Source organism: Colius striatus, chromosome 1 (assembly GCF_028858725.1).
Source record: "Colius striatus isolate bColStr4 chromosome 1, bColStr4.1.hap1, whole genome shotgun sequence".
NCBI classification, from domain to species: domain Eukaryota; kingdom Metazoa; phylum Chordata; class Aves; order Coliiformes; family Coliidae; genus Colius; species Colius striatus.
Genome location: NC_084759.1, coordinates 71,195,300 through 71,211,459, shown reverse-complemented (window position 1 = coordinate 71,211,459; position 16,160 = coordinate 71,195,300). Strand labels below are relative to the sequence as shown.

At 34.1% G+C, this 16,160-nt stretch overlaps 1 protein-coding gene across 1 annotated transcript in view; it reads left to right on the top strand.

Annotated features, from left to right (window-relative positions):
• Positions 1-14,355, top strand: part of PRKX (protein kinase cAMP-dependent X-linked catalytic subunit) — a 57,486-nt gene extending 43,131 nt beyond the window's left edge. Inside the window, exons 5-9 of the mRNA XM_061998614.1 lie at positions 550-645; positions 4,658-4,715; positions 7,131-7,208; positions 10,005-10,153; positions 10,637-14,355. Of these exons, the coding sequence (XP_061854598.1) occupies positions 550-645; positions 4,658-4,715; positions 7,131-7,208; positions 10,005-10,130 (358 nt within the window). The 3' untranslated portion in view covers positions 10,131-10,153; positions 10,637-14,355. The remainder of the gene's footprint in view (positions 1-549; positions 646-4,657; positions 4,716-7,130; positions 7,209-10,004; positions 10,154-10,636) is intronic.
• Positions 14,356-16,160: the final 1,805 nt, after the last annotated feature.

Genomic DNA, 16,160 nt, shown 5'->3' with positions numbered 1-16,160 from the left:
ATAGAAAGCTCTCAATTCTTACTGTAGCTGTAAGACAAGGAGTCACTGTTGTTATCTTACAACTTCATGAAGAACTTTCTAGAAAGCAGTAAGTGTAGAATTTTATTTGTCTCTTGATTTACTGATCATCTTGGGAAGATTATGAAATAAATAATATTGGTCCAACACAGAAATACAGTTAGAGGAGAAGATGAAAAATGGTAATACTGTTTTGGAAAGTATGCCCTTTTGTTTTATAGATGAAGGCAGAGCATTATTTGTTTTAAACACTGAAAATTTCTTTCTTTATTGATATTTTTGCTATATTAATGTAACAAAAAAATCTTTTTATAACAGTTCTGTTTAATTATTTAGTCAATGTGTTGCATATAAAAATGTTTACTGTTTTGCAATAGCATCCTTAAGTTATTCTTCAAGTTTATGTTTGATTATGCCTTAATGAAAGGCACTGTATGATCAATGACTTCTGAGGGGAATTACGAGAGTTTCTGGAAACCTTATAAACAGTATTATGTTTCTAACATCTAAAAATTTGCTGTATTAAAATAGGTTTCCTCCATTTTTTGATGACAATCCATTTGGTATATATCAGAAGATTCTTGCTGGCAAAATAGATTTCCCAAGGCATTTGGATCTATACGTAAAGTAAGTCCTTGACTCCCAACTCTTCTATATTCTAAATACCTCTTAAGCACTGTTTCTAAAGGATCTTAGACCAGATACCAGATTCTGATTTTCTAAAACAACATGTTGGAAAACAATTTAGATTACTTGGACTGCAAGAGTAAATGCAAAAGTTATCTGTTTGGTAGACTTCAAGCTGGAGATGGTTGTAAGATAGTATCTGCCTCTCTTTTCTGCATGTTTTGGAGTATTAAATGCTTTTTCACATTGTACAAAGCCCATTGGTATCAAATTGGTGCATGGAAGAAAGAAAAGAAGATAAAATAGGGAGATAATTTAATGAGTCAAAAATGAGGTGAGCAGGAAGCAAATACTAAACTGTTCTTTTTTTATGCATAAATACCAGTTAAGTCACTCTCAATATAACTACTCGAATTAACAATCTGATACCTACGAAGTTATGATATAAAATCAACGTCCACTTCTGATAGCAGAGCTCCAGCTGAAAATGTGGTCTTATACATACATGTGTAGGTTTTATTCTTAGTATTTTTCAATTGTTTCAGGTATATTGCAGGTGAAATGCTTTTTTTCCCCTGCTTGAAAATTTCATAATTGAAATAATTGTTAATAAACATTAGAACAGAGGAAATGGTATTTTAGACATAAAGTTTCTCCTCAGAAGCAGAGATGAGTGAGTGAGGACGGGAAGTTAGACATTTCCAAGTTAATCATTCAAAGTGTCTTAAGGTGAAGTGACCTTGGAGATGGCATTTGCTTACTGTCACTAGTAGGTAAATAAATAAAATGTTGTACAGCAAATCTAATGAAATCTGTCCAACTTTCACTGAATTTTTATGCATTCTCTTGCAAAAATAATAATTTGGGGAAGATATTTTTAAGCCTCCATTGAATCATCGAGTGCACTGAATTAAACATATCTGCATCACCTTAGGCTGATTAATGTCTTATATTTGTGTCTGTTTTTAAGAGTTCTCTCTTACTGTCTTGATGCTGTTTTCTATTTAATGTAGATTCATTATCTGATCTTCTTAACACAGTCTATCTTAAAAAGAATACTGAATGTCTCACGTAGTATTGAGTTTACTGAAGTGTAAGAGTGTGACCAGAAGATGAAGAGCTCAAATTAGATTATCACTAGCAACCTCTCTAACATGGTGAGAGCATGTAGTAGTAAAGGTGCTGTTAGCTTCTGTTTGTGCTCAATATTCATAAATCAACACTAATTTCTACTACCCAAAAGACAGACGCTGTGACATTTCATAGTTACAGTAGTAAACGTGCAAATGCAAGTTTTGCTCTCCAGTCTAAATGTGACTGCCATTGAACTGTAGGATACATTAATTAACGTAGTTGTTGGTACACCTCTTTCCTATCTTTTTCTTACCCAGATGTTCTTTCAGTATGTGCTTGGCTGCTTCCTTCTTTAAAGGGTGTCATGGGATTCTGCCTTGGACTTTCCTCCTTTCACACCTTCATTTTGGGTTATCTTATTCCTTTGCATGGCTTCACCTATGTTCTGTAGTGAGTAGTTAGCATAATGTATCTCTCTTGTTCCATCAACCCCTCTTCCTTTTTTACACTACAGTATGCAGAATTGGGTAGTCAAATGCCACGTTTATTTTGTTCTAAGCAACAGTCTGCTTTGTAGCTTACTTGTATCCCATTTGCTTTTTCTCTCTTTCTATCAACTGCTATTTCAGCAAGGATAGAGACTATCTTGGATCCTGCCACGTCCAGGCTATGTCTGATGTGTTAGTGCTATACAGCATTTATAATTGAAATTTAGGTATCTGTTTGTAGGCAGCAAAACTTTTCCTTTTTGAACTCCTGAGAAAAGTTTTCTACCTGAATGTACTACATAAACTTACTAGTTGACATTTTTCTACACTTCTAGCCCATATCACTCTCCTATACTTTTAACTTTTAAATTATTACCACTTTTCCTTTCCCTCTTGCTGCATGATGTTCAGCATGTCTTACTGTGCTGTTTAACTTATGTCTGTTTGGTGTAATGCTGTTCCTTCTGGCCTGAGCTAGCATCTCTTCACATTGCTCTCTACTGTGTCACTTCTATTGGCCTCTTTGCAGTTTGATCAGATGTTTTCTTCAAGTCCTTTGTCTCATATACATGAAGTCCCTAACACAGTTGACGATTTGCTCAGATGTCTTCTGAAGAGCAGCTTTTACCATGATGATGATAATAAATTAACCAACTAGAAATTCCAAAATAAGACTGTCAGACTACTATGTTTCTGGTAAAACATAAATTTTAATTATTTTCCGCTTATTATTTGATCACTTACGAGCTTGTAAGTTGTTTGTATTTTTCTTCTTTTTTTGCTTTGATAAACTTTTTCTTTGCTAAGACAATTTTGGAAAATGCCAATCGAAACATCAGTGCTACAGCTCTTTAATAAATATTGATCTGGAAAGACCTTGATGTAGAAATTCGTTCCACAAATGCATACAGAATCATATCCTTTAGATTAACATGATAATTTCTAAATTATTTTTTACAAGCTACATAATAAAGAAGCACTAAGGAATCTATCACTTGTTTCAATTTAATGGACTTTTGTGTACTAACTTGGGCCATATATCTTGTGAATCAAGTTCTGGTTTTCTGGATTTCTTTTCAGTCTTCTGTTATAGTTGATTTTGTAGCCTGCTCCATAAGGAGTGGTGTTCTCCACTAAGAGCTAGGAGGTATTTTTTGGAAAAGAGGTACATCTCATGATTTAATATAAGCCAAATATTGATTGACTGGACTGGTCATGAGAGTTTTAAAAATTATTTTATACCTTGATTTTCAAATCCTCTTTTTATCTGGCGGTTATATATTTTTCCAGTTGAGTTTTGGAACTGTATTTATGCCAACAGCTTTTCAGTCTAGCACATTCATTCTCAGTTCATGTATTCTTTGTGCATATACTTTTATGATTTAAAAGATGTAGACAGAATACTATTTTTATTTTGGGACAGTAGATGTTAGGGATGGAGAGAAGCAAGTGTTTCATTTCTATGTTTCCATTCTTTTTTGTAAATAAAGCTGTTTGGCTTTTTAAACCTTCTGCAAGGTTAAAAGTTGGAATTGGTCATAATCTGTAGAATCCCCAGCATGTCATGCACTACTGCATCTCTTGAATCTGTTTGAGGATCTAAAAAGAAGGGTAGCTAAACTTCTATTCTTTCCTGTCATTGGCACTTTATGCAATGAGACCAGAATGCTGTTATTCTAAAATAACAAATTAGTCTTTGAGATAAAAAGTAACTCCTTATCAAAATACGAGGCCAAATTTTTCTGGCAACTCTTAAGTAATCAAGCTATCTTAAAAATTGTGTTGCTCACTGTGATTTTTGTTGATTTTTTTTGGAGCTTAATATTTAAAGAAACTTGTTATTTAAATGGCAGTCCTTTACGTCTCTAAACTTACATTCATCTTTCGAAATATTGATTTAGCTTTATGTAAAACTGTTCAATGAGCTAGAATCTCAGGGGCGCTTTTTGTTTTCAATGAAATTAAGGCTTATAGATGTTACTAGTTTCAAGCAGATTATGAAGTCTTTCTTGGTTTCTCTGAATATTTAACTACCACAGATATTAAATATCAAGGTATAAAGTTGAGGATGCAGCTTATCTTCATTTTTTAATGTATATTAGAGTCACGTTTTGCCAAAAAGGTTTGAAGTTCATTTTGAGATTTGGAATGTCCACCAAAATAAAAAAATACAAAGAAATATATGGTACTGTACTGCTTGGGTGACGTGGGTGGTCAGGAGAAGAGAACATTTTTCTCTTAAAGGAGCTTAGAAGAGTTGAACAAGTTACTTTTAGAACAGGTTATTTCTTTTTATCATTCAGTCTTAAGTGTCCTAAAATATGTAGGAAACAAATGGGTAAGTTACACTTAGTATTAAGCTAGTGAAAGGGAAGAATTCTGCAACATTTGTGTGACAGTTAAATACACATTACTTTTATTTAAGAGAGAACATGTTTTCTTTACTGCAGGGATCTTATTAAGAAGCTGCTTGTGGTTGACAGGACAAGACGATTAGGAAATATGAAGGTCAGTATAAAATGGACAACATAGCACAAGGTTGAAAGAAGTCTGAAGGAAAGATATACAACAGATGGTCTTTGGCTTTTGTCTTTATAAGCATGTGCAATCCTAAATACAAAGGTTAATGGTGTATTTCTAGAGATCATACTCCTGTTTGTCTGGATTAATACTGTCCTTCATGATTGTTCCCAACCCATACCCCTGGTACAATATTTTCCAAAAGAGGAAATTAAAAAAAAGAAACCCTACCTGTTTACTGATTAATTTAAAGATTTAGCACCATATCTCTGGTCTAATGTAAGCCCTGTAGAACAGGGTACCAGATACTTCACTTTGATCTTTGGAGTTGTTGAATCCCACAAGGAACAGTAATCAAATTTGAAGCTTAAAAATTATTTTAAGGAATATGAGATGTTTGATGATGGGACTGATTAAGCACAATCACATAGTGTTCCACAAAGAATTATGCATCCTATGCTGAACAGAGTTCTGAAGGCAATAGCTGACTAGTCAAAGTGCTCATGGGTCTAGGGTAGCATTCCAGCCTACCTCAGAAATGCATTTATATCTGTGATATGCCAAGGGGGGACAGAAAGCAATTCTGAATTCTTTTAGATGTCCTGATGTGTTACTACTTGTAGTGCCAAAATGCTGACAGCTGTGTTACAAACTTATTAATTCTGCAGCTGCATAGTAGCTATGGTTGGTAGTGCAATGTGAAGTTAGCTGCATATGAACTAACTCAGGAACTTTTAACAGGCTAGCTAAAGCACCACACAAAACTCAGTATAGGTTAATTCAGCCTGTTGCAGGGTGAGTTAGTCCTATGTCCATTGACTTACTGGTGTTACAGTGTTGCATATGCCTGAATTAGCTTGTGTAATCTTTTAGTTCTTTAGACAAAGGTAAGAGGATGCACCCTGAGCAGGAGTGGTTACAGATTTGGTTTTTTTCACAAAGCACAGTTTATAGTACACATAGGTGAAGAAAGTAAAAGAAGTACAGTCATCCAGATTCCTTGAATGTGTTGATATAACTATGGATGCTAGAACCTTCTGTGCAAAGTTCCTTTTCAGAGCCTTTTATGGCACAAATTTAGACTTGTAAGAAAAGCTAGGAAATAAATGCTTTTCTTATCCTTCAGAATTCTCTTTAATGTTCTTCATGGGGGCAGCAGGAATATTAAAACATTGTTCAGAAACTAAAAATCTAAGAAGGTATTGACCAATGAAAACTTCTATGAATAAGAAAAAGAAATGAAACAAAAGCAAACCTTAGTTTATTCAAACATGGATTTTGAGAAATGTGTTTGACTGGTTTGTTTTTTTTTTTTTAGTCTGTGGTTGTTTAGGTTTGTTTTGGGTTTTTTCCTCTAAAATTGGCTAAAATTAAAAAAATAAGAAGTAGTCCTATTTAGGTGGGATTTGAGGTGGGGGTGGTAGGTCTGTGTTAAGTCTGATCGCTTTCCATACTCATAGTTGATTTAAAAATATTTAAATACTATTGGGCATTTTCTGGGGAAGCATTTAATCAGAACTGCTTTGAAGACAACTGGATGATACATTACTTGTTGCCTCTTTGAGTCTTGTTCCACATAAATCTTAAAAACTCAGGTATGTGATATCCTTCATTCCTTGGAGCTACATTTAGTATGAGCTTGAGTGCTGTGCATTAAAACTGTGCAGAGATCAGGTCTGAGACAGAGAACCAGCTGTTTGTCCCCAGCACATAATGTGTTTTGAATGAGTCTGTGCTTGAACTAAGCTTCATTCTCCAAAAAAAAAACCCAAGAAAAAAGAGAAAAAAAAAACCTGTTTAAAACCCAAAAAAGTTTATGTATATAATCAAGACAGTCCAGAGAGAACAATCATTACAAGACATGTACGCCTTTAATTATATATATAAAATAAAAACAAATGAGTTTTTATATCTATATATACATACACTTAATACTGAGAACCTCTTGTCAGCACTAGACATCTGTAATTTGATAGACTTACGTGCTCTCACACATTATTTTTATTTATGACCCTATCAACTCTCAGTTGTACTTTTCATTAGTGTAAGAATTATAAAGTATATCTGAATGAGAAGCATTCTCTGAAATGTTGGAGATAACAGAAATTGATAAAACTGCAGTATATGGCTCTGTGGGTATTGTAAAGCCTATTCTTGATCATCCCTGTGTCAGAAGAGTGCTGCTAAAAGAAGGAAACATGGATGTTATTCCTGGAACTCAGGATATGCTAGGGAAACAACTATATGAATTTATCCTGTAAAATCTTTTAAGTATTATCATGTGAGAAAAGAAAAAAGATTAGACAGACCATTAGTCTGCCCCAGTGCCACAGTTCTTATGATGAAATACATGGTCGGGCATACATAGAACTTACTAATTTTTTTTTTTTTTTCTCTTTAAAGAATGGAGCAGATGATGTGAAGAGACATCGGTGGTTCAGGTCTATAGATTGGGACGCTGTACCTCAGAGGAGACTAAAGGTAAGTTCTGCAACATACTGTATAGGACATCACAAGAAATTATTCATTTAAGCTGATCTGTTGAGGGTGTTTTGCCTGTTGCATCCGCGTATTCATGTGTGTATATGCACACATCAATAATTACATGTGGTTTGCCCCTTTTCACTGGAGGATTAATTGTATGAATATGTAGTTACATTTTTTACTATATACAAAATTTCTTTTAAAAAATCTCTGTTTACGTGTTTTGCTGAAGCTAATTAGTTAATACAACATTTAATTTTCAGTTTTAATGTTCTATAAGTAATTACTTGTTGCAGATTTGTTTTTGCTTGGGGAGATGGGGAAGATCAGTGCTTTGTGGATTTGATTTCTTTCTCTTTTTTTCTTCCTTTGCCCCTATATCTGTGGAAGTATTTTACTCTGGGCTTTAAATTTTTATGCCAAGTTCAATTCAGGTAAATTCTTTAATAAAATGTAAAGCATATGGGAGTAGAAGAAGTAGAGAAGGTGAGAGAGAAGGATTTATGAATGTAGTTCTAACCTGCTTTTTTATGAATGTGATTCTAACATACTTTATAACATCACTGAATTCTAGTATTGTATGAGGGCAGATGTTTGCAAAAGCGATCAACACTGCAAAATGCATTTTAAAGTCCCTTGGAACTAAAATTGCCTTCCTTCTTTCCTTCCTCAAACTTCTGACTAGTACTATTTCTTACAGCAGTGATTTTCAGTTTCATAGGTTGCATATGCAGTCCGTCAAGTACAAATTAAAAATTCAGTTTCCCTTTCCTTTTCATTAGTTTCTTACTATGAATTTATGGCTAGATCTCTTAAATAGAGTTCTTGATGTATTCTGGTAGACAGCACCCTCATACAAAGCTGTAGGTGACTTCTTTTTTTTTTTAAAAAAAGGATTTACATTGTTTTAAATGCTTGGATTTGGACAGATTATTTTAATGATTACTGCACTCAGTCGATGTTTTCTGTCGATCTATTGTAATGAAGTCACACCTCTTGAATTATTTACTGTAAACTCCATTTACACATTTGCCAAGAGCACAAACTGGGTGATAAAATGTTTTGTAAACATTTAAAAACTTAAGTTTCAGACAATCTATTGTATTACAAATAAATGATATACAAATAGGGTTGCAAAATAAATGGTAGAGGTACAAATCAAAAGTCTCATATCCAAACATCCTTCATGTTGCATTTTTATTTAAAACAAAGTCACCATAGCATTCAGATTGTGAATACAAAACTTGTTTCTTAATCTCCATGATGGTTACTTTAAGCTCTTAGAAGACAAATTGCTACTTAATTATACTTCAGAGCAAGGATGTGAATTGAGAAACATTGAGAACATTGCTAGTTCTCAAGGCAGCTATATTCTTCAGAATTAGCTTCCACAAGCTCACTCTGCTCTGTAATCCATGAGGAGATTGAAAATATGAAATAATGGATAAAGTGCTCCATTTTCTTTGTAAAAAGTGTTAATTGGCCTATGGTATAAATGAAGCATGGATTCACAGACCTGATAAGATTATAAATGTCAGTATGATATAAATACTAGTAATGGCTGAAAGAGACAAATCTTTTTCATCTGAAATAGAGGATTTTCTTTCACTCTTTCTAAAACTTTTCTTATTTTGTGTATCACTGTCACTTTCTTGTCAAAATGCTTATGGGGGGTGGGAGTACCAGACTTTGCCCACAGTGGAGCAGATAACCTTCTGGAGCAGAGCAGGTTCTACATGTGTTCTTAAGCAACTGAGAAATATACTCTGACTGGCACACGCAAAAGTAGGACTGTACTTTTGACTGAAGATTAGAAGTACCCTCAGGACCCTTTTCTTTCCCGTCAAAAACCTACTGATGACATTATTTCAAATCGAGAAACCCAAAAGATCAGAGATCTCAGAGCTAGTGGAAAGCTGACTTTTATCTTTTTGAGACACGGAATAACATTTTGCTGTACTTTTATAGTCCTGTCCATGGTATGACTTTTATTAGCCAGTTTGTTTATTGTCCGTAAATTTTTCTCATCCTGAAGTGTTTTGTTGGATTCATGGCAATAGTTAAGCTCTCTTTTACTGAGAAAGGGAATAGAGAGATGAATGGCCCTTGAGAGGCGAAAAGGATTTTGCCCTGCATTAACCACTGAAGTTCTGAAGCTGCTGGACAGTAGTAGAAATCCAAAAGATCCTGTGGGGAAAGAAACAGAAAACAGGTATTTCTCTGGGCACCTCCAAGTTGACTTTAAAAGATCCCTTTACATTAAGATGCTTTTACAGACATCCTTGTGAAATGAGGTTTTACAATGTAGCAATTTCTTTACCTTCTGGAATTCAGGCTAGGAAAAAGCATAGTAGGTAATGTGAAGCACAACACAAGTTAGTAATTTCAGTCTCTTTTGAAGCAATCCATATATTTAAAAGCAATGAAGAAGAGTCTCTTCCTTCAGATATGGGAGAATATACTGTAAGGCACGTGCCTGGAAGCATAGTAGTAGTATTTTTTTTTTTCTGGTAGTTACCCTCAGTCTACAAGTTCAGTCAGCAACTAGAACTTGAATGCTAAGTACAATGTGTATTACAAGTGCCTTTTAACCACAATATTTAGTTGCAATATAGGCAGAATGTTGGAATGTGTCTGTGCTGCTGCAAGCTTCTCTCTCTCACGCCATTCATTACTAGTGAAAAAGATGAATTTTATAAATATCTCTTTTGCAGAATTTCTACTGTAATGTAGTGGAGAGGAGCTCATTGAGGAAACTGTATTGAACGTTTTAATTGTGTTTGTTCTTACTAGCCTCCCATAGTACCAAAGGTATCCAATGATGGGGATACTTCCAATTTTGAAGCTTATCCTGAAGATGATTGGAACAAGATGCCGCCAGTACCCCCTAAAGATCTAGAAATTTTCAAGAACTTCTGAATGCAACACCTACGCTGAATGAGGTATGTGGAAGTCCTCTTCAAAACATTGCTGATCGGAGAGCCATATACAGGAATTACATTGATTCGTAACGGTGATTAATGCATTCTTACAGTTCATAAAACCAATATGAATCGCAATAATATAGTATAAACTCTTGAAATAAAATATTGTAAAACAGGCAATTTATGTCACAGTCTTTGGTGTTCTTCCATGATGAAGAGTTATTTGCATACCAATATTTAAGTCCTCCTGTCCTTAAGATCTTTAAAGGAAGATATTAAAAGCAAATATATTGATTGGTTTGACAAATAAAAAAATGTGATTGTTCTCGACTGCAAGATTTTTATATTAAGGGTGAAGACTTTAGTTGGAGGAATACGATTGTCAGAATAGTTCGGTATCCTGTATTCTGTCTTAAAACTGTTGTAGGTTGATAGTTGTCTTTCAATTAATATGCTCCACATTGTATTTCTTATTCCTTTTCCATTATTTTTTTGTCTTAGAAACTGGAACGAAATTGAAGTGCTAAGAGCAAATCTGAAGAAAAATGGAGATCATACCAAAATGAAGACTTTGTGGATAAGAATGATACTGCATTCAGATATGAGTATTCATATATAGGAGTTGGAGGCAGGCAAGAACAATTTTTTGCTCTAAGCATTTAGTAAATGGTAACAGTAATAGTCTACTCTGAAGTAGACTCACTAAAATGGTATATTTTAGGATTTTTTTTTAACTTATGGTTTAGTTGAGTTTCTTGCTATTCCCAGATCCTTTTTGCATAGTTAACTCATAGACTTAATTTTATAAGTTTATACTAAACTTGTGTAATAAAAAGCACAAATTAGTATATATGTATATAATGAATACAATACAAGAAAAGCACAGGAACTGTGCAGAGATGTAAATTTTTGTACTTTGCAGAGTCTATGATTTTTATTTTTAAAATAATGTTTTTCAAGAAGTTCTCTAGGAATAAAAATCTTAAAAGGATAAATGAGTTTTTCATCATCTTATATACATTTTATAATTCTTTGTAAAAAATAAAAATAATTAAGTTTTAAAGAAGATTTGTACCTAAAATTTCCAATGCCTCACACTTGCAACAATAGTACTTGAAAGCAGAAAGACAAGGGCATGTTTTGTTGTTGATTAAGGTGCATCTTTATGGCTAATGTATGAAGTTCTGTTACAACTATGTCTCTTTACAAACCAAGATATTGAGTGATTATACCCTGTCTGACATCAGATTCCTCACATGAAGACTCTGTAAATGTGCAATTCAATGCATACTGGCTCTAACTGACTCTTACAGGAGTAGTTGTCTCTCAAGCTTGCTGTCTTCTCCAAAGGTAAAGCATGAGCAATGGCAGGCTTTTTTCATTGCTGAAACAGTTGTTGAATACTTAACACTTCAGAATATCAGAGGGAAAACTGAATATCTATTAGAATCTGATTTTTCTGCTCCTGCCTTTGGAAATATCCTCAAGTTTCTGCTGCCAGGAATTTAATATATACAGAGTTCAGACCTTAGGTGTAAGGAGCCTCTTCTTTTGTCCTGTACTAAAGTCTTTCTAGCAGCTTGAGTACACTGCATTTAGGAAATATTTGCAATATGGCTTCGTTTTAAGTAGCACCAAGTGTCGTATGTTTATATGTATGTATGTATCTATATATATGAATACACATAAACATGAAGGTAGATTATATACAAGCCAGGATCTTTTTTTTAGTATTTTTTCACGCCACGTATTGTAATACCTGTGTCAATACAGGGGAATTGATTTTGAAGTGCTTCGATTTCAAAAAGTAATGACTTTTTTTTTTCAGGTGTTAGAATTTTAGACAACTTTTGGTGAAATTATGGTATTTAGACCAAAAAAAAATTTTTCTGAAAGCACATCACCTCCCTGGAGTTCCACTGTTATGACTGATGGCTCTACATATAACTGTTTAAATAGATGGGTCTCCCACAAACTTCTGTCCACGTTATTGATCGCTATGGGAATTAATTTTTCTGAACTAAATCCTGAATACTGATGAGGTAGGCATCCTACTCATTGTTAGTGAAATTGCCATGTTTATGATTTTATGATAAATCTGCAGCTGGAGTATCCTTATGGAAAAGTGACCTTCATTTTCTTTTGTTTATTTCTAAACAGTACAGAAATGCTTTTGAGAATTTGCAGTTTCTAGGGTATAAGATCTGTTCATTCATAAAACAAATCTAAGAGATTGCATAATTCTTTGCAAAAACACACAATGTGTAACAAAATCAGTGCCCTTCAAAATGACAATTATGAGTATCACAAAACCATCCTGATGTGACACTTGCCTAACAAGTTTATGGCCCCAGCTGTCACTCAGTAAATATTGTGTAAAAATACATAATGAAATACGGGAAAAATCCATGAAATATTATAATTTTTAACATGATCCAAATACCTTATTGTCTTGGAATAAATTAAACTGGTCCAATGTAGCCACATTTATGGAATTAGTTAGTCTAAAATAAACAGAAAAACTGAAGCAGTGAAAACAACTTACTTTGTGAAAGAGGAGCACGTACAGTTAATGTGTAAGCTTACAGTATTTTATGGAATCTTGAGTACTACAAAAGCACTTTCTTGTTTAAAAAATACACTGTGCATCAAGCAAGTGTGCAAAATATATGTTTTTCACATTTAAAGGCTGCATTGTGTTTAAGTCTTCAAAGCTGAGGAAGTTAAATTTGACAAATGTGTCACGTTGGTGGCTAGAGGTTTTGAATGCTTGAGTGACAGGAGAGTGTGAATATTTTTCTTTTTTAATGAGTCTTATCCATTGCTGGCAGTGGATGCACTGACACTCATTATGACAGAGACAAGAGAAAAAAATACAATCTTATTAATAATGCTAATCGATTGGCATTTTTTCCAGAGCCATGTGTACATATGCCTAAATGCTGACCTCGTCAACATGCTTTCTAGTACAAAACAGATTTCAGTTCTTTTTAATTAAAATCCTTAACGAGTAAAACCCACCAAAACCTTTTTGAAGCCTTATTTTAAGTGATCAGTTATTTTCTCTACAGTCTTGAACTTAATGAGCTCTTGTTACCTACCCATTTTATTTATTTGCACAAGTGAGTCTGTTTTGTTTTAAGTCTTTGCTGGGTCTTCATGGCCCACTAATGTAGTTCCGTCTGGGTGTTCACACTTAAGTCCCAGGATAGTCACTGCACTAAGGACTCTGGATTTATGTCCTTTTTAAGCAGACTAGAACACTTTTGTTTTTTGTTCAAGTATGGTATTATCTAAAGTACATTTTATTTTGATTGCTTCCATTGACATGTGTTTTTGCATATAAACTGTTGCATAAGGACTGTTTTCTTACACGAGCCCATAGGCCTTTGATATTCTGCTTCGGTGAACAAGAATGTTAGACATTAAGAAACAACCTTTATTTTCAGGTTTTATATACATATATATATATTTAATTGCCCAATTTGAGGTTTTAAGTGATAAACATGCATTGTAAACTCGATTGCCTTGTAACCAAATGATATAAATGCTTCATGATTTCAATGGAGAACATGCTGTAGATTTTCCTGTAAATTAGCTTGATCAATGAATATGTGTGCTACTGAGCTTTAACTAACGTGATCTTCCACTGTAGAAAGTCATTGTTAATGGATCAGATATAGGTACTAAACTATGTTTAAATGGATGAACAGGGATTTTGCAGTTTTGAATGCAATCAAGATACGGCTGTTCTGCAGCCTATCTGCTTGCCGTTCAGAAGAGTTGTAACGCAGTGCTTCCTATGCTATGGAATTATTTTTCAGCTTTCAATGACTGTAGCATGATTCCTTTTTGTACTGTACTGTGTACAGATTTTCCATGTTTTGCACTTTTCTATGGCAAACCTTGACTGCTTTATAAATACTCTGTTATGTAGTAGGTCATGATAGTGGTAGATAGACATTTGTGTACTGCATAATCAGTTTGAACCGCTAGACTTGCGAGGTTAACTTGGACTAATGTTGTATGTTGCTGGTTGCTTGTTGTAGCTCACATGTCTGAGTACTGTTCAAAGTTACAAAGTCAACCCTCATTGCACAATGAAAATCACTGTGATCTGTACATAAACCCTAGTAAAATTTTATTGCTGTTTAATTTATGTAATATCTGTCAAATCTGGATTCATTTAATAAACCTTTATATCTTTTTAAATGTTTAAACCTAGTTTGATTCCATTTCTGTTGTTGGGGGGAGGGTGTTTATATTCTTCATCCGAAAAAATTGAGGAGCAGAGAGAAGTAGAAGAACAACTGTTCCTTCTCTTCAGAAGTCTTTCCAGAGCAAGACGCGGGTGATGGAAAGTATTTCAGTTGGCATGGAAGAAGCACCAAAAAACATATTTTTAAATTAATTTCAGGTAGTGCACCAATAATGAAAAGTGCTAACTCAGACTTCTCATTAAACTTTGATTCTCTGACCTGAATTACTTTGACGTTTTCACAGCTTAACGACCTGAATGCAGTCCGGGACACTCATTTCAAACTGTTTCTTTAAGCATCAAAAAATATTCTTGTGGTGTTAGGCTTTTATTCCATCAACTTTTATTTCATCCTCCATGAAGAATTTCAGAATTCTATTTTTAACAAAAATTATCTGTTGGTGTGAAAATACCTCTCTTGGGTCAATTGTATTTTGTTAGTGACTAAATAGCTTAATCTTTCAGAAATAATTAAGTAAACATAGAACCAACTGGATACAGTTTGTACTAGGTACAGGATGATTTTTTAATACAGAACTTTGTGATTTCTTTCTGCCTGGCTTAATTCTAAATTTCAAGCATTGATGTTTTTCTCTTGTAAACTAATATGTCATGTGCTTCCAGAAATTGCTAATGGTAAGTGAAAGAACACTGCAATAAGCCCTGGCAAGCTTTTAGTCATGTCTTTGATGTGAATTCAAAGAGCTGCTCAGTTAAAACATTTTGAATGTTAGCAAGTGTCCAGGGTGTTTGTAAAGAATTTGATTTGGCATCTTGTTCTTACCCCAGCCTTTTGCCATGTCATAGAGGTTTTTTTCATTTGTTCTAACTAATCTTTTTTGACTGCATGTATAACTGGATCTTACCCTCCAAAAGCCATTTTAAATATGCTTTTTCACTCGTACTGGAAAGAGAAGTTCTGCTGGTGTATAACTTTGTCTGGACCATGCTCACAAAGCATTACTACTCCCAAATCTATCTTATTTCCGTAGTTCATCAGCCCTTTTTACTGCAAAACCTGTTAAAAAAAGCATTTGAACCCACCCTTCAGTGACCTACTATTAACCAGTAACAGTATATTATAAGAAAAGGTTGAAAGCAACTGGCACTGTTGCAACTCAGGACCATATCCACTGGACTGTGAACTGGACTTATGAACACGTTTTGCTTCTCCTTGTGCAAACTCCTGCTAGCTGCTACAATCTCAGCTTCAAAATTTAAGCAGGTTTTCACAGGAAAAGTAAAAGACTTTTCTACTGTCCTCAGTAGAAGTCTCTTATCTTTCCTTCCTTTCACTGCTTCTTTTCATCTACCCATCAAGAAAATGCCATCCATGTCAAGCTTTATATTTATCCTTGAAACATGGAATATTATAAAGTTTTAACATGAAAAATTGTAATAATTTCTTTCATTATATCCAAATGTTTTTCTATTCCTGTGCAGGAATATTCCAAACCATGACAACAAAAATTTCAGTGGTAAGTAAGGCTGTTACACCATCTTTGAGTTATGACAGTCTTATGTGGTTTGCTGCATTTGTTTTAATACCAATAAGAATGAGTTGTTGGGCAGTTGGGAGCCAAATATTTCTTATTGAATCTGTAATTTAGGACACAGGCCAGTGAAGGTGGAGGGAAATCCCAAAACTAATATGTAACCTGAAACACCAAAAATGCAGGCACGTCTTCTGGTATGTGAAACTAAGCTGCTGTCCTGATGCTGTCTCTACTGCACTGATTTTTACTTATAGCAGAGTATACCATAGAT